Consider the following 18,602-nt stretch of genomic DNA (forward strand, 5'->3'; position numbering starts at 1 on the left):
CCATTTTCTACTATACCGATGGGTCGGTAATGAGGGACCCCGATAGATCTGGGTATGGGGCCCTTATAGTCTACCCAGACCGGAAAGAACCAGAGATGCCGATTTCTCCATCTGAGCTTAAAAGGGCTTTGAGGCGCCAGCCAGACTAGTCAGTCTTGAGCACTGTTCATCATTTTGTTTTACGTTACAGTATTACAATTAACTACTTAGTTTAAAAAATAAAACTCGTAGAAAACAAAGGTTAGCTTATTTAAAAATATTGACATTACAATAGAATTATTTCCAAAATTAAACTTTAAAGAATCATAAAGAAATGAATAAACTAAGACAATTATTTAGAGCTAGAGTTTAGAAATATATTTGTAAACTCTATATCTAGATTAAACCAATGGACTAAACAATGAAGTAAAAAAAGGTTGGCCTATCTTCTTCTTCTTCTTTATATTACAGAGCATTGATCAGTGTAGTAACAACATGTACCGTGTGTCCGAAATAAATCTAGTAAATTAGATACAAACTGTTCTATAGCTTACATTGTATGGAAGAAATAGTCAAGGAGATGAAACAAAATAGCAACATGACTAGTTTATAAATCGTTAATTCATGTTTAAAATACAGTAGTTTGTTCGTGTCCATACAGTTAGTTGTTTTTACTGAAAAGCTCATGGAAATAGAAAATTAATACACACTGTGTGAATTTTGGTGCCCCTCTCCACTTGGTGCCCTGTGCGGCCCGCACCACCCGCACATTGGTAGCTACGCCACTGCACCAAAGAGTGAAGTATTACCCTCCCTTCTTTAGAGTAGGCCTAAACTACACTAATATTTCTGAAATAGAAGATTTCCCTCACCCCTTTTTTTATTCCATAAATTTACATATAATAAAAGAAGACATATATATAACAGCAAGGGTAGGGAAAATGTATTAACCGGAGATTACTTTCATATTCTTTTTTATAATCTTAAAACAGCTCTGTCTCATTTGTAAACACACACACATATTTACACGTATAAATAAATCACACGCGCGCTATGCATAAAATAACTGCACTACTAAATGTGATTGTCTCCACATAAGTGTTTTGTTTTATAAACGACTTAAATTACTAATGTTCCTTCAAGCCCATCCTTTAAAAACAATTTTTCCATCACTGTTGAATGTGCTGTAGAGATCATGAGATTCATGGGAACTATTCATTACTATCGAATTGAAATACTTCATGGCGAGATTCTTGTTGTAAAGTGAATCCCGTGGTAGCTCTTTAATGTACTTCCGGTTCCACTCTGACCTGGTGGCATTGTGGGATGTGTACAGAGCTGTTACAGTTCGGCCAACGTTTATCACCAGGTGGCCCAGCGTTCTAGAACGCGCTATCAAAAACGGAACCAGGGCGTCGTCGTCGATGATTAAAGGTGGAACGTCTGACATGTCTTGCTTGGTAAACACGAAATACACGAAAGCAGCCTGAGGGTTTTCCCACTCGTAGCTCCCTCTGGTGTAGGCCAGCAGGTTGAGCTCGTACAAGTCCGCAGCGCTACTGAGCTTTTGGTAATGCATGGCTTCCCCGTACATCGCGATAGGCTTCGAGGTGGGAAATCGGTTAGATTTAGATTTTTCGTTCTGCGAGGACTTGACTAGGATCTCTTTGACGCCTAAGAGTGACTCTAGAAAGGACGCGTCGAATACACTTGTGGCCTTGACGTAGCCGTAAAACGTAGCGCTAAACTTTTCCATCACAACCTTGGCCATATTTTGAAAAATGGGAAGGCCTCCAGAACTGTAACCCGGCACCGGAAGACAGGTGAAGTTCATGGCGTTGGCGTTAGCCATAGTCATCCTGCTGTCCGTAAAGATGATGGTTTCGACGAATGGTCGAACCCGCTTGCAGTTTTCCAGTAGCAGCTTTCTGCTGAACTTGTCCACGTCCACCAAGTAGTCAGGCCACCAAGTGAATAGAAGCAGTAAATACGGCTCAGCCTTTATTGTGATGTCTTCAAAGAGTTTGAGTAAACGCGGACAGAAGTTTGCGTCGACTGTCCTTTTCACTAGTTGTCGAGTTCTGGAAACGTTGTAGCACAGGTGTTTACGTAAATACCCAGGATTCACCGAAGAAACTATTTTCGTAATATTGGAAACGGGTGGAAGAACCTTATAGTTGGCAGTTATATTTCCTGAAATCGACACGTTGCTCTCGGGGATAGACAACCCCATGCCTTGCGCAATGTCTATGTTGTATTGAACATCCGTGCAAATGACGTCCAGTTTTGACTTCAAGCAGTGGTCTTTCAGCTTGGGCCCTCTTTCCCGCTGAGCCCAAACGATTTCAATGTCGTTTTGGAACTGTTTCAGCACGAGCTCCCTGGAAACGTGGCTCCTTTCCAGTTCATTGTAGGGCACCAACGGCGTTTTAAGTCGAAAGGCCCAAAGCTTGTTCCTTACAAAACTAATAATAAAAGACCCGCTCAGAAGTAGAAATACAAAAAGAATCGGTAGTGAAAATCTCAGTAATCGAAGCAGTACTCGCTGGATAGACATCTTCTGAAAATTCAATTAGGAACAGATTACAACCAAAGAAAAAAAGCGTAGGCTTAATTAGTGGTGGGTGGGTAGGGGATGACTATAAATGTAGTTACCATACAAAAACCAAGCCTATCCGATCACCATATTTATACCATTTTCTCGAGGATACGAAGACTTATCAAGATGGTAATAAAACAATATTTCTAAATACTGTAAGTAAAAAGTTCCCCTTTCAGACCTTGTGGTCTGTTTTTTGTGGCCTACGGTTAACAAGGGTGTCATGTGGCCAGCACAACAGCAACCAACCGCCTTTACTTTTTCCCAATTAATGTCAGGTACCCCTTAGAGCTGGGTAGACGCGAAGATCCCGAAATTAAAAATCCCAGTCTTGACCAGGATTCGAACACCGGTCCCCGGTTCGGAGGCCAAGCGCTTTACAGCTCAGAAACCGCGCCTCATTTTAATTACTGATTCTAAGCTATTATCTCCAGAGCTTTGTATTAAGGTTGTTTCCAACAGTTTAAATAGGCATAAAGTACTGACATGGTTGGGGAGGGAGCTCTAAAGCTTTTTTTTCACGTTTCTCTTACCTAATGTTGCACTTTCGACATGAATATCTGAACGTACTTGATTTGATAGCCATATTATGGCCCATATTATATTTAGGTGACTCGCGAAAAAAAAAATTTCTTAAGAATATGTAAGCAATTTTTTTTCTAGAATACATTAATTATAGCAAGAAAATCTATTCGAAATAATCTCCAGTTCCTAAGGGCGCGTTAGCTGACTAGTGATGGTTGAGACTCAAAAGTAAAGTAGCAATTATACATAAAACACTGAACCATAATCTTCAAATACAAAAACAAATACATCGAATAAAATACAACACAAAGATAGGGGAATATTCCTCGTTCCATATGCTAGGACAAATTTGTACAAATGCTCCTTCTTCCCTAGTGCTATTAGAGCATGGAATGGGTTGCCTGAGCCAGCCAGGAAAACCAGTGACTTGGCAGAATTTAAGTCATTGGTTAAGATGTATGACGCGTAGGATGTAATCATCTTCTTTTTTGAAGTGACGTCTGTATTAGCTAAGATAAGAACTAAAGTGTCTCGGGATCGAATCCCGGTGAGGAATTAAAAAAAAAATGTTTTGTATTTTTTAGGACGCCCTCGAGTCCACCCAATGCAAACGGATACCTGATATTGATTGGGTAGGCCATAGAAACAGACGACCCACACATCATCTACCTATAGATCGCATCGATTGGTACTTTACTTTCTATTTCTGCAACAAATATTTAAATACTATTCTATCTCTTATCGCAGTATTTTATTATTAGGAACAGAATAATTCAACAACTTACCATCAATGATTTCTGCGAACTAAAGTCTGAACCTATGTCTAATTAAGCATATCACGGTAATGTTCATCCAGACCTATATTGTCTATCTAAATATATCATAACAGTAAATAGGCTTCGTGAACACAGGCCTACACTTGTCACTAATGGGACAAATATCCGCCATGTATGAAAATCTACAACAGCAACCTGCTCAATGTGCTCATCTCCCTTGGCGAGTGTTGGGTCACGTGACGTGCCATTAAAATCTGAACTTGGTGAGCGATTAATTTTAAACGATTAAGTGGGGGGGGGGGGGGAGAGAGGGTAAGATTATAGGCAACATGAAAGGGTAAAACTTTTTTAAAAGAAAACCAATTACAATTGATTGGGACAAATTATGTTTGAAATTTTAAAATGGAATTAATTGAAAGAGGTTCTTTCCAAGGCAAACGACAGAGAGGAATGGAAAAAGACGGTCCACAGATCTTATGTGGTGCCCCAACGATCTAACAGACTAAGGGATAGATAAAGGGGAAGGTGAGGTCAAAGAAATAGTGTTGATGAATGAATGAATGGAAGAAAAGGCCAACATATTCACGTGCATTAGGTTGAATATTAATTCTATTGAAGCCACTAAGCCAATACAAGAAAGTGTGTTGCACTGCTAGAAGGTTTCCTTAATATATTTAATATGATATATATCTTTCTCTGTCACGAAGACTTCTAGATTGGTCACTATAGCCATCTTAAAGGTCTCATCCAGTGTGAATCTCACCCATAGTGTCCCATTTGAGTTTTTGTTTCTACTTTCTTCCTTGTTTAGTTAAAGCCACGCCACTGTTTTTTTTTATAATTTTTTTTTGACATGAGTCCAAAAGGACATGAAGCCTGATAGCCTTTTCTAAATTTATTGATTTGCCCTATAGCTGTTACTGGTCGTTGACTTGTAGCACCAAACTGATGGTAGACAACTAAACCGTTGTAGGCGTAATATAACTAGTAGGCTAAACGTGAAAAAAAACACTTCAATAACTTTCTTTTGTGAACAAAACTAAATAAAACTTTATAATATAGACAAAACCAACTTGTGATAAATTAAATAAATGTAGCAGACTTTAGTAATAATATCTTTTAGCAAAATCTAACACACTACAATAACACAACCTTTCAGTCTCATGTTCTGGAGTCGTCTTCTCAACTCAGACCAAATGACGACATTGCCACCTATGTTGCATCATTCACAACCAATCGCTAACCTCTTCAACCGTCACCATAGAAACACACACACACACACACTCCATAACACCCATGCATACTTTTTCCGATGTTCCTTCAGTATTGAAGATAATTACACACTGGTCCACACCTCCCGCAGAACGGCTGAGGAAGGGGGGGGGGGGTAACGAGCAGGGTTCAAATCCGGGACCATTGAGACGGAAGTAAGAGGTGCATACCACACGTGTAGGCAGCCATCGCTATGAAACATACATGTGGTTCAACAATAAAGTAGTGCTGGGTGTGTTTTAACATCGATCTTTCGTTGTAATGAGTGTTCATCTATCGATTAACATTGTCGCCTTCATCTCATACATGTGTTGAGACCTACTTTTTGGGGGTGAGAAAAAAAAAAAGGAATGTTTAATTTTCGCATCGCGATGTTTTATAAGTTTCTAAAAAAAAAAAGACGTTTCCCTTGTAAGCTTATTTGTTATGAATATTTAAATATGTATACACGATGGCTTACATAGTACAACACTAGGGCGTAAGTCTCCCAAAGAAACGTTATTCAACATAATTACTAGGATACGAAATGTTATACATTTTTATTTAGTTTCTAAATGCTATTATTTCATCATCATCATCATCATCTGTTCATTGTGCTCCTCTTGGAACCTAGGGCCTCAGTAAAAAATACACCACTCACCACCTTCTCTTGCTTCCCAGCTCTTTCCGGACCTCTAGGTTCCACGACAATTCGTTCACTGACAAATCGTTCACGACTTTTCGTTCACGCGACTATTCGTTCACCAGACATTTCGTTCACCCGACTATTCGTTCACGCGACTATTCGTTCACCCGACATATCGCTCACCGACAACTTGCTCACAGACAACTTGTTCACGACAATTCGTTCACACGACAAATCGTTCACTGACAATTCGTTCACAGACTAATTGTTCACAGACAAATCGTTCACTGGATAGTAGCATATTGTTAATAATATATTCTAGTCGCGTGTTTAATTTGTTTGCATTTAAACTTTTGTAGCTATTATTTCCAAAGAGATCGGGCCTAATCTGAGTTTCTTTGTTGTTGTTGTTGTTTTTTTTTTTTGTTAATTCTTTATTCACCGGGTGAACGAATAAACGCGTGAACGAATTGTAGGGTGAACGAATTGTCTGGTGAACGAAAAGTAGCGTGAACGAAAAGTCGTGAACGATTTGTCGGTGAACGAAATGTCAGTGAACGAATTGTCGTGTCCCTCCCCCCCCCCCAGCTTCATCTGCTACACTGCGTCGCCATGTTCTTTTTTTATCTTCCTCTGCGTCTTGTGCTGGGAGGTTCCAATCTGAGGCCTTTCTAACTGTGTTGTCGACATCTTTTCTTAGGTTGTCACCAACTCATCTCCACTTTCTTTCTAAGAGCTACACCTCTATATTTCTCCCTGTCCACCATTTCCAGAAGTTCAGTGTTTTCTACATTGTCATACATTGTATTTTAAAGATGTTTCTCAAACATATGTTGATGACGGTTTGTACTTTTTTTTTTGCTTCAATAGTTCACCATGTTTTACGTTTCAAACCCATACAGAAGGACACGCCTTTATATTAGAGATTAAGATTTTTATTTTAGTCTTTTAAGAAATGTAGGAAGATTTCTAGATTGGTTTTAGGTGGGTAAATGTCTGACCGAGTCAGATTTATTCGACGTTTAATGTCGTCTTCTATTCCACCTGACACATTGACTACACTCCCAAGGTACCCGGTATCTAAAACTATCTACTTACCAAGGTCTTTCTATGGTCTGAGAATTCATTGCTATATCTACATTGTGCTGGTTGTTAGTTTCAAGTAGCCTACTTTTGTTTTCTGATGATTGAGACCTACTTTGTTTCCTGCTTCACTTAAAGCTGCGGACTTTTCTTGTATATTTTGTAGTTTAAGGCTACGCGTCTGTGAATTGCAAGTCCTCCAGCTTTTGTGTAGGAGTTCATTGAATTCTTTTACCTGAATTAGAGTAAGCTTTTTTTTTGTGACCCAATCCAATACTAAAAGGAACAGGAGTGGTAAAAAAAATCAATGTTTGACTCCTATTGTGACTGGAAATTCCTCTGACAGTTTGTCACTGTGGGCACTCGACACGTGAAACCATCATAAAGTTTTAATGATTGTTATTATTTTACTTGGAATCCCGTAATATTTTTAAAAATATCAAAGACAGTTTCAAAGTCAACACATGTTGCATAAAGTGGAGATTGCCATTCGGCACTTTGTTCTACAATTATTTTGAGTGTTGCTATTTGGTCGTCACAAGATGTTTCCTTTCTGAATCAGGCCTGTTCTTCCCGTTGGTGTTCATCACATGCATTGCGTATTTCTTCGTTGTTCTTCCATCTATATGTTTATGTTTAGTGTTATTTCTACGTCTAGACCCGTTGGATTTAGTCGTTTTGGTCTGTTGAGCAATTTTTACGAAGCTTATATCAACTTACTGTCTGTATGGTAAAAAGTTTGAACATAAGTCCCCCAAACGATCAATACATCTTTTATGGGTATTTAACCTCCTATACTTTGCAGTTGATCTTAAAATATATTTTTATCAATATCATTTGCAAGGTTGGTGGAAGCATAACGCATTATGATGTGGACATTTTAAAAATCGGATAAAAATGTGGCTTTAGTTATTCTTTCTGCAGCTGGTTTCCATTCAAAAAAGACTTTTAAATGCTTCCTTGTTTAGTAAAAGTGATACACCATTTTCAATTAAATCTTCTTTTTCCTTTTTCAGAGAAGAAAATGATTTCTCGTGATGGCAATCTTGTTTGACCAGTCCCCACTTATGAAGTTAGTAGTTAGCTATTCCCTTAGCAACTTGTGGAAATCTACCTGGTTCGAGCAATGTCACGTATGGACATTCCACTGTCATTATTAAGTTGTGGAAAATCCAGAAGAGTATGTGACATGAGTTTCCAAGCTAAATAAAATAAGTATTCTTCGCTGGTGGTAACAGTGCCCATATATGGTTGTAAAAGTTGAATACTGAGGCTGAAAGAAGGCATAAAGCCTTTGTGAGTAAAGGCTAAATCTGCGAGGTATTAGATTTAAGGATAAGAAAACAAATGCGTTTGTACAACTAAGTCTGGCTAAAATGAGGAACTCTTCATTACCGATACTGTGAAGTGACGAAAGCTGAGCTATTTCGATCATATTGTAAGACATGACTCCCAAATGTCATCCTTCAAGGAGCACGAAGAAGGAGTCTTCTAAAGAAAGCTGACTGGGCAACGTGAAAGAATAGACCGCTCTCTCTCTCTCTCTCTTGATATTCTGCTAAGAACAGCTGCTGACCGGAAAGAGTGGAGGGATTAGGTTATGCGAACTGTCACAGCACCCCTACGACGAAAATTAATAGGCCTATGGGACAGATGAGATGATAGTATCATGAGAGATGACCCGGTCTTGTATGCCTCCTCCCTTTCTATTTTGACAGTTTCGCACAAAGGCTTGCGATAGCCAATATCAATGAAAGTAGTCTAGATCTGTTTTGTTTGTTTTAGAAGATTAGCACATCCTACTATGATCCTACCCAAACCTCTCTCGCATGACTGAGATGGGTGGCGAAGGTCATTTTTTTTTTACAGATGTTTCTTGATTTCTTTTCTATTAAATAAAGGGAGCTAATTTGATTCTATTCCAAATGTCTGTGTATATATAGGTTTGTGCAACAAGATATAATGTATATATAATATATATAGGTCTGAGACCTATGCTTATTCCTCATCCCTGTGCTCTAGACTCTATCCCTGTGGCTTCAATCTCTTACGTTTTAGATCTAGAGATTTTCTGAGTTTTTTCTTTAGGCATTGTCAAGATCTAGACTATATAGATCTATAGATTCTTAAACTATTTTTCTTCAGTATCACCATTTTCCGTATGCTTTAATTAGTCCAAGTAATAAATATGAAGTAAAGGAACCTGTTGTAGTAGTGCGTAATACGTATAAATAGTAGATTCTAGATCTCTACCTGCACTGGTTGTTTTAGACAATTTCAAAAGCTAGTCTCGGAACAACGTCTTATAAACAAAAACATTAAATATGGCAGATATGATAAGAAGACCTGATCCGATGCAATCTTCTCCGCGATCTAGTCCTAGAGATCGTGGTTCTAGATCGCCGGCATATCCACGACAAGATTCTTCAGGAACTTTAAAAACTACAATAAGCCTTGCACCTGGCAAGACCCCAGCAGTTATTCATACTGGATCATTTTATTTAGTGAAAGACATTCCGGGTAAAAATGTTTTCTTTTACTTAATTATACTCAATACTTATACTGTAACTGTAACTTTTAACTTTACTCAGACACCGAGACAGTCATAGTCATAGATTATGATAGATGTAGATCTATAAAGTAAAAGTTTACTTATTATAACTTAAAGTTTAATTTGAACTGAAGCCTAGAGACTAGAGTAGACTAGAGGCTAGTTGAAGTTAACTTCATAAAAGTTGTTTTTATTTTTTTTATTATTATTATTATTAATTTATTATTATAACAAAAATGTCAAGATTTGTTAAATTTTAAAATTTCAGTCTCGAGTAGTATAGATTCTACACTTTTACAATCGTAACAATGAGTTTTAATTTTTGTAAGTTGATTCCTATTTGTGACCTATATTAGATCTAAGTGTTGATTTTTAAATCATTTCAAAACAAATATAAAAGATTTAAAATGTGCTTGAGAAAAAATGAAAACAAACACTGACACAGTAATGAAATGAAAATAAATTAATGTTCATTATATTGGTGATTATTCAAACCATTTACTTTACTGACGAACATTACATTGTATTTATTTATAAAATTATAAAACTATTTCAAAATAGGGCACGTCTGAAAAAAACAACAACTAAATCTGCAGTTTAGCATTTAAAGGATTTATTATTTTATAATTTTATATTCACAAGATATGAATTTTACAAATGCATTTTCATGCACTTTTTGCTTTTAACACAAAAGTAAATTCACATAGATCTAGTAAGGATAAAGCATTCTATAGATCTAGATCTAAAGTAGGTACTCTCACAGGCGGCCATATTGGATCTAAAAACACATTTGACATCAAAACAATTTCCTGTTCAGGTTTTACAAAACTGAAATTAAGCATGTCATAAGAAAAGACATCACTTTATAACTGAGTGTTTTTATGACATTTTCTTGGGTTTATTCTAAAGATAAGAGGTTCCTCTAATGGCCAGTGGGAAATTTTTATTTTTTTTCTCTTACTATGTCCAAAATATTTTAATCTGAAAAATTTGAAATTTTCAAATAACAAGGAAAAAATATAGGTCTCCGTACATCTTTAGTTTTAACCCATACACTTAGAAAATTCATTCAGCTTTCCAATGATACCAAATTTATTATGATTAAACGAGTCAACGATATTTTAAAACTTAGCACACTTTTTTCAGGTACTAGAATTTCACTAAGGCCGGGATGACCTTTTATCATTAATATCCGTTTTTTACATAACAAAAATAAAATTAGTGTACACTAAAACATGTCAAATTGAAGAATCACTTCTTTATACCTATATCATTGCTTATTAACATAAAATATAATAAATACCTGTATTCTTGGGAGTTCTTTTGGTCAGTCGATGTCGAAGCTAAAATCTGTAAATCTAGGTATCTAAAATATTCTTTCAAATAAATATACTTAAATAGATCTAAATCTTAAATCTAAAGATTCTTTTTCTAATCTACACTATTGTTTTATAACTAGATAGATCTAGATCAATTTAGAAGCTTATTGTGTTGAAAACTTGACAACCAGGAGCATTTTTCTTTTTATAGACTATTTTAAGAAAATTAGAAAAAATTGTATTTTTTCGTAATTTACTAATGATGTTTTAACATTTTAATTTCATTTTGATTTGCCAGTTATAAATTAAAATTCCTCCTTTAAAACTGTACAATTTGATAATATACTTTTGTATATGTATTCACAATAGTTTTTGAAATATTCACATTAAAAAAAAATTGCTTCACTTTTTTTTATATTTCTCTATATAAAGACCATAGGATGTCAGGACGCCTCGGACATAATAATAGCATAGCATAATAAATTTGGTGTTGTTGGAAAGCATTTTTCATCCTCTTTCATTCTATTACACATTTGTTGGTATAGGATTAATTTAAATTTTTTGGTGCAACTACCTAATCTAAAGTAAATTATCTACTATAGACTTTACTCCTTACTAAAATTTTCTTTTATATGTATCAGTATATAATATTTCTCAATATTTCAGATGAAGCAGAAATAACTGGCAGTACCAACTTATTGAACTACTACAATTTGGAACATTCATACAACAGATTTTTAAATAAAAAAGTGAAAGAAGAACTCAGCGCTTTTCTTCCGCATCTTCCTGGTAATATAGACTCACCTGGAATACAGGATAACAGGTTTGTCTGAATAACCACTTTTAATTTTTAAGACTTGTAATTAACAATATAAATAGGTTTTATGTTTTGTTGTTGTGATCATGATTCATAGCCAAACGGCCAATTAGATGTTATAAAGTTTCTTACCTCTATTTATAACTAATGTTTTATAAAGGTCTCATGTAGCTTGCATTGCATCTACAGCCTCTACTTTCCACAAATGTCAGATAACTATTAGCACTAGATGAACTTGGGTTACCTTAAGACTTCAAAGTAAGAAGTCCCAACCTTCACTAAGATTTAAATTTATGACTCTTCTTTCATATTGTATGCAAATGGCTTTACAAATGGGATTCACATCCTATTATCCTCCTTTATTATGTTTGTTGTTTGTCCATCATGATCACTGAAGACAGCTACTTTTATCTAAGAGGACTGACGGCTAAGCACTGCATTTCTATGCCTCCAAATATGATTGGTGATAAGCCTATTGGAACCAGGAATGTTTATCTACAAAGTGAGCATGCTTTGTAACTGGTCCCAATATGCATAGCCATTTCTTTCAGCTTTGTCACTTTTTTTCTTCTACATTTTAATAATGCGAATGTAATTGTTGTTAACAATGTTTTTTCCATTAAAAGTAAACCTTTTGGTATTTTGTTTATAGCTCTTTAAAATGACTTATTAAATATTCTAGATTTTTTTTTTTCCAGTGATAACTATTGAACATAGACATTTTTCTTAAATATATGTACCAGGGCTGTGTAATAATACAAACTAAAGTTTCAACTAGCTTGTGAGATATAAGAACTGTAAATATTATATTTTTATTTTCTAAATTTACCTAAGCTACCAAATTACTTTTTTATTTTGTGTCCATAATAATAAATATTTATTCTGTTAAGTTCAGGAAAACCATTCCATGTTACAAGTATTGAATTTTCATGGAGGAAAGAGCATCTGCTTATTGTACGTTTTGCATTAGATAAAATATTTTATTTTTTTTTAATTGTGTAAAAAAAATTTTCATTCTTTTTACTAGTTCTTTAAGATCACTTATAGAAAAAACACCAATCACTGGAAAAGAGTTGACTCAACTCTCAGGCTCAGCACTGTCAGGATTTAGATTACATCCTGGTCCTGTAAGTTGCTGTTTTTTAATATGATACAAAATATATATGAAGTTGATTTTAGAATTATTTTAAATTTAAAACCTCCTTGAGAAAAACAAGAATGGTAAAAAAAAATAAAAAAATTGAAAACTGAAACTTAAAGTAGAGGAAAAAAATTATGTCAAAGTAATATTACTAAGTATACAGCTGTTTAATTTTTTCTCCCAAAAATGATTAAAATTCTATTGAGTGTTAAAAATTAGACATGAGTAAGCCGGGTAACTGGCATTAATTTGTGATTCCACCTGTTATTTATCAGTATTTCTGAAATATGAAAAACTTATGTATTTAAATATTACTTAACATATAGCTTCCAGAACAGTATCAACTTATGAATCAAATGACACAGAAGAAGAAAAGGCACAAAAAGAAAATTAAAGATTCAGAAAAAGGAAGCACTTTACAGTTATCTCAGAGTAAGTAATTTTTTGTTTGAATTTTTTTTTTTTTTATTTAAAAAAAAATATATAACACCATTGAATTTGTCTTACTATGCTCAAGTGTTATGTTAATAAAAACAAACAACTAATGTAACATTATTTGAGTTGTTTGTAGACTGTCCCATTTTTTGTTTAGATAGCATCATGTATAAAACTGTAAAATTTTTATTCAAGTAACATAGAATAATAGAAATCTTGCAAGTTATTTCTTACAGTAAATAATGCTTCTGAAAACTTACTAACTCGTGATTCGAAGCCAATTATTACATTTTTGTATCCTTCTTACCATACATGTGTTACTGGCTTTATAAGTAGTAAAAATTAATTGTATATTAAAATTATTAGTGAACTATCAGTCATAACAATGCTATTTTAAGATCTAAGTTTTACCTGAAATAGTGTAATGTCCTACCCTTAACCATTGTCCAGTCATTAGTACATAGTTTGTGACCTGAACTGATTTGCATTGTTAATAAATTGTATCTGATGAGATAGTGTAGTTCACAAGTACAATTATGTTTGCGTAGGTCAAGGTTATAGTTTCTATTTATAAATTGGAATATTACAATTTTACGGTTTTGAAGCATCCATTGCTATTTTGACAGCAGACAGTGCAACAGGTGAGCCAGAGACTAAGAAAACCAAAAGACCAAAAAAAGAAGATGACCAAAAAGATTCAAAGAAAAAGAGAAAGAAAGACAAGAAAAAAAAGAAGGTATTTTAGACAAGTTTATCTTCTTTTCAAAAATGTAAATATAATTACAAAGTTCATTATGCTCACACAGGTCTTTCCATTGTGTCTGCACTGGACATATAAACAAACAAACCCTGCAAAAATGTACCAGAGACACTCATATTGTTAATTTCAATCCTTTACCATTATTTCAGTTTCTTTTTTCTCAATTCATTGTTTACTTGTAATTTTCTAGGTTTATAATTGTTCAGTTCAAACAATTTAACCTTATGTTCTAATATCAGAACAATAAAATTTTGTAAAAAAAAAATATTAAGTTGCTTTGGTATGTTTTATTTTCATTTACAGAAGCATAGCCCAGAACCAACAGCAGCAAATGGTACAGATGTAACAACATGAAATATATTTGTTGCGTGTAAATTGTGTATATATACTTGTTTTTTTTATTCAAATAACTTTTGTAATAAATTTGTATGTAGGAGAGTTTAGATTTTTTAGCTGTTAAGTAAAGTCAACTGAAATGTAAAAAAAAAAAATTACAATGAATTTATCTTTTTTTTTTTTTAATATATCTTTATTTTGGATTTATATTCTTTCTCACAATTTCAAGAATATGTTAACAAAGATTATTCTTTTTTGCATTAGTTTAATTGTGAAAATTTTGTAAAACTATAACCCGTATGACATAAATACTAAACATCTAATTTCCAAATTATGTCATATTGAACAGCCAGCATTCTTCATGACTTTGTTGATATCTTCTCAGCATCTCCCTTGTAGATATATATCAATTGTAAAAAAAAAAATGTGTCTTTCTTCCAAATTTTTCAGTTATCTTTAATCTTTAAAAGAGACTTTTGCATTTTTTTTTTGTTTCCAGGTTAATACAAGTTTTGTTCTTATGTAGAACATGATCTGTATGCCTAACCTGTTTGTTTATTGGGGGTCATTTATCTTTGCTGTGTCTTTTAAGTTACTGTATGTGGTAGAAAGAAAGTAAATTTATGCAGTGCTGTAATGACAATCTTGTAATGGTGTTATAGTTGTTCAGTCATCCTGCTAAATTATTACTCATATTTGTTTTTTAATACATACTTTTTGTTACTCTATGAATAGTATAATACCCACATCTAACCCAAAAGCTACCACTCCCAGAGTTTGCATCAGCTGGCTGTATGTATGCTGCTAAATCAACAAGAACTACCAGGTCAAGCCTACTACATTGATGAAAAGTATGAGTCTATTCTACAAAGTGTATGATATGTCACTTTAAGACGTAGTGCAATGAAAAGAGTCATAGTTGTAATTATTAAAGAGTAGTAAACAGTATTGTTGTGTTAGTAAATTAATTTGTGATTTGTATTGTTACTCATTGTGAAAAGATGAGTCAAAGAATTTAATGTCTTTTAAAAATACATTTTTGAAAAATTGAAAAAAAAAAGTACAAAAAAAAAAAAAAAAAAACAAATGGTCAACAAATCTGTAACAAAGAAAAAAGCTGCTAGATGATAAATATTCTTTTATTTTATGCTTTGTTGACAATCATTTGAATTATCCTTATCTTTGTCCTCTTCTTCAAATGTCTTCAGTAATGCTAAGTCAAGTTCATTAAACTTCTGCTGTAAATGAGCTGGAACCTCCACTTGGTGTAAATCCTCCATACCTTGCTCTGGCTCATCAGATATGAGGAGTTCACACAGATTTTGACATGCCAGTTTAGCTTTTGGGTCTTTCTCCCATTTGTGAAGTTCTCTTAGTATGACATAGGCATTTTTTTCTTTGATAAACAAGCGTCCACATTTGGTGGAACAAAGCTAAACAGAATAAAAAAGATTTTTATTAAAATTGATGCTTTAATTATTTTTCATAATTTGTTGTTTTTAAAGCTGTTGATGTAAAAAAAAATACAAAGAATATGTTTGAAATACATAATAGCATTTTTTTTCTCTTTAATGCTGTAATGAGTTAGGCATTAGTGGTTTACGTGCAAAATGTAAATAAATTTTGTTCTATAAATGGTCAGCATAGCAGATACATGAATTATATGGAAAGAATTTGTCATCAAACATGTTAATGAGCACATGAAAAAGTTCAAGGATACTACAATTCAGTTTGCTAAGTTTAGACAAGATGGTTAATATTGCATGGTTGTTAGTCTACGTTTCAATATTAAAGCTATCCTAAACGATTCTAGTGATATGTTATTTTTATTTATGTTATTGTTTCTATGTTTAATTCTAAGTCACTTACTATAACTACTGAATAGTTAAGCCTCATTTTTTTAACCATGATAATTTTAAATTATATTAAAGGAATAAAACAATACAATGTACACTTACAATTCTTTTTAAGTGTCAAAGCAATAATACTAATTGATAATGCAAAGGAAAGTGCTCTCTTTAACTATATGTACTCCACCATTCTATTTCATCACATAGTTACCTCTGTTCAGCCCTAATAGCTGGAATGAACTACACAATTACTAAAAACAAAACACAAAATTTTCAGTAAATAAAACCATTTTATTTATTTAAAAGCTCAGTATCAAACAACTTAAGAAATGGCCTTTGCCCATTTATAGAATATGTGACTGATATCTTCTAAAAATTTAAATAGAAGGTCATCATTTTCTATACAACTCTGTTTGCATCTTAGTTTAACCAGTCACTAAAGGGAATAGCGTTTGGCCTATCTAGCAATGTGTATAACCCTATTACTTATGTGAAAATATTTACCTGCATTATAGACTCAATCAACATAGTCCTGAGGTCAGGGTCCGACTCCCTATTTTTGTCTGGTGGAAGATATTGAAGATCAATTGGCAGCTTGTCCATGTCATCTTCATCTAGTTCCTCTCCTCCAGCTAGAGGCAGTAACAGTCTTGTCAGTAAGTCAACGTCTTCACTAAGAAGCCATTGGTGATAATCTGCAATAAAATATTATCCTCTTAAAAAACATTTTGTCAAGAAAAAATGTGAAGATCTAAATACATTTCTAATGGTACCAGAAGACACAAAAATTCCAGTAATCTACAATTTATAGTTAGAACATTCTTGGTGTAAAGAGTGATAAAAACACAACTGACTGCTGCAGACTTGTTAAAATTGGACTCAGGGGGAAAAGGATTATAATAGGCAAACAAGATATAAATCACCTTTTAAAAAAGATTTCCCTCGGAGCAGAGTTCCAGAGATATGAAAACCACTAAGACTAAGCTTCCATGACAATAAATAAATATAATATTAAAACAAATGTTTCTTACATATTACAACTGAATTCAAAAGTTGTTGTCTAAAGTAGTAACATATATTGTATATGTTTATGTATCCACAGATATTTAAGAATATATATATATATATTAAATATATATAAAAATATAATGAATTATAATGCAAATTTTAACTTAAAATAGCCTACCATATTCAAAGCAGCAGTTTTTTAAAGTTCCTATGATGCCACCTCTACGTGTCAAAGAATCAGCATACTCTGTAAAAGGTAATAGCTTTTGTATTATTCTTTTTTCTTTATCCATTATTATTTTACGTATTTCTGAAACTTGAGTTAGATTTGACAAAATAAGTCCCAAATAATGGAGCGCTGCATGTTTGTTATAATTTATTTGACACAAAACAGATACTATCTTTTCAATAGTAACTTTTGAATTATCTGCAAGCACCTGCTCTGCTAAATGTTTAGCACAAGATGGTATTCTAGTGACATTGGAAACAATACTACAAGCCTCATCAGCAAATTTAAAGTCAGGTTGTAGAATTTTTTGTAGCAAGTCCATTATAAATGTGGATGTAACATCATTGTGCATAAGTTTCCAGGATATTGTATCTTCTGAAGACAGATTGATAAGTGTGAGAAAAGCGTCCTTAGCAGCATCCAGCTGAGTGTCTGTAGTTAGTGAAATTATGGCTGGGATAAATGTGTTTCCTTCTGCAATGAAGTCTCGTCCTTCTTTAGAACCCGTCATTTCCAAAAAATATCGAACAGCAATTGATTTAACGTCGGGTCGCGCGGATGGCGTCAGAAATGGAAGCATTTCTTTTTCTAGAAGTAGCTTGGTTGTCTGGTCTAGGGCCATGGTAGGTGATTATTTTATTAAAACAGTGTTAAATACCTCTATTAATTTTATATGGAAAAAAAATAGTAACGTGCTTTTGTTTACGTCGCCATTTTTTAATTTATCTAGAGCGTCCCTACTTTTTTATGCAGCCTCATTTTCGTATTTATATTGTATTTGACTTAAATACTTTTTTAAATACAATAGTATATATAAATAAATTTTTAACATAAAAAATATAGAAAAAAGATTTATCATTGCTTTTTTAATCTAGATCAAGATCTAGCTATAGTTTTACCAGTATACTGAGTATAGTTATAGTTTGGGGAAACTTGTGTCATGCCTAGCTCTTAATTTGGGAAACCACTCTAAATTACCTTTTAATAAACAGATGCATTTTTCTATACTTTAAAGTCAAAAGATTTTAATAATTTACAGATACACTTTTGTGCAGATTTACAAATCGAAGAGGTGCCAGTGTCTTAGTATGACCACCAAAACTCCCCTACAACTCTATAAATATTTACTTCGAGTCGTTAAAAAACTTCCACCTGACGCACAGCCCTATTATAAGCACCATATAAAGCAGGTTGGTTATTTCTAGATTCTAGACATAACTAGAATGATAACTCGACCCAAGAGTAACTAACTAGATTAAAAAAAAAAAGATTGTCTAGAATGTAGAATATCATATAA

The 18,602-nt window shown here is 33.5% G+C and overlaps 3 protein-coding genes across 4 annotated transcripts; 1 reads left to right on the top strand and 2 right to left on the bottom strand.

Annotated features, from left to right (window-relative positions):
• Positions 1-217: 217 nt before the first annotated feature.
• On the bottom strand, positions 218-4,055 carry LOC106051547 (uncharacterized). The gene is made up of 2 exons (XM_013206736.2): positions 3,889-4,055; positions 218-2,539 (listed from the first exon to the last, which is right to left on the bottom strand). The coding sequence occupies exons 1-2, from the start codon at positions 3,889-3,891 to the stop codon at positions 1,118-1,120; spliced, it is 1,425 nt and encodes a 474-aa protein (XP_013062190.2). The 5' UTR covers positions 3,892-4,055; the 3' UTR covers positions 218-1,117.
• Positions 4,056-8,870: 4,815 nt separating this feature from the next.
• On the top strand, positions 8,871-16,026 carry LOC106051545 (mediator of RNA polymerase II transcription subunit 19-like). 2 transcript variants are annotated; one of them, XM_056006280.1, is made up of 6 exons: positions 8,871-9,379; positions 11,396-11,552; positions 12,574-12,673; positions 13,014-13,119; positions 13,749-13,858; positions 14,186-16,026. In XM_056006280.1, exons 1-6 carry the CDS (start codon positions 9,184-9,186, stop codon positions 14,234-14,236), a joined length of 720 nt encoding a protein of 239 aa, XP_055862255.1. In that variant the 5' UTR covers positions 8,871-9,183; the 3' UTR covers positions 14,237-16,026. The 2 variants fall into 2 exon arrangements, with proteins under 2 accessions (XP_055862255.1, XP_055862256.1); XM_056006281.1 differs by having other exon boundaries at positions 8,875-9,379; positions 13,752-13,858.
• On the bottom strand, positions 15,340-18,054 carry LOC106051544 (protein HGH1 homolog). The gene is made up of 3 exons (XM_013206731.2): positions 17,255-18,054; positions 16,573-16,763; positions 15,340-15,651 (listed from the first exon to the last, which is right to left on the bottom strand). Exons 1-3 carry the CDS (start codon positions 17,925-17,927, stop codon positions 15,358-15,360), a joined length of 1,158 nt encoding a protein of 385 aa, XP_013062185.2. The 5' UTR covers positions 17,928-18,054; the 3' UTR covers positions 15,340-15,357.
• Between the last annotated feature and the right edge of the window lie 548 nt (positions 18,055-18,602).

This window comes from Biomphalaria glabrata, chromosome 12, assembly GCF_947242115.1.
Source record: "Biomphalaria glabrata chromosome 12, xgBioGlab47.1, whole genome shotgun sequence".
NCBI lineage: Eukaryota > Metazoa > Mollusca > Gastropoda > Planorbidae > Biomphalaria > Biomphalaria glabrata.

Excerpts from the sequence above, each read along its gene's own strand:
- LOC106051544 (XM_013206731.2), bottom strand. The coding sequence starts at position 17,927 with ATGGCCCTAGACCAGACAACCAAGCTACTTCTAGAAAAAGAAATGCTT. Across the intron at positions 16,764-17,254 it reads AAACTGCTGCTTTGAATATG|ATTATCACCAATGGCTTCTT; the intron begins GTAGGCTATTTT and ends ATTTTATTGCAG. Across the intron at positions 15,652-16,572 it reads TGATTGAGTCTATAATGCAG|CTTTGTTCCACCAAATGTGG; the intron begins GTAAATATTTTC and ends TATTCTGTTTAG.
- LOC106051545 (XM_056006280.1), top strand. The coding sequence starts at position 9,184 with ATGGCAGATATGATAAGAAGACCTGATCCGATGCAATCTTCTCCGCGA. Across the intron at positions 13,120-13,748 it reads CACTTTACAGTTATCTCAGA|CAGACAGTGCAACAGGTGAG; the intron begins GTAAGTAATTTT and ends CTATTTTGACAG. Across the intron at positions 13,859-14,185 it reads AAGACAAGAAAAAAAAGAAG|AAGCATAGCCCAGAACCAAC; the intron begins GTATTTTAGACA and ends TTTCATTTACAG.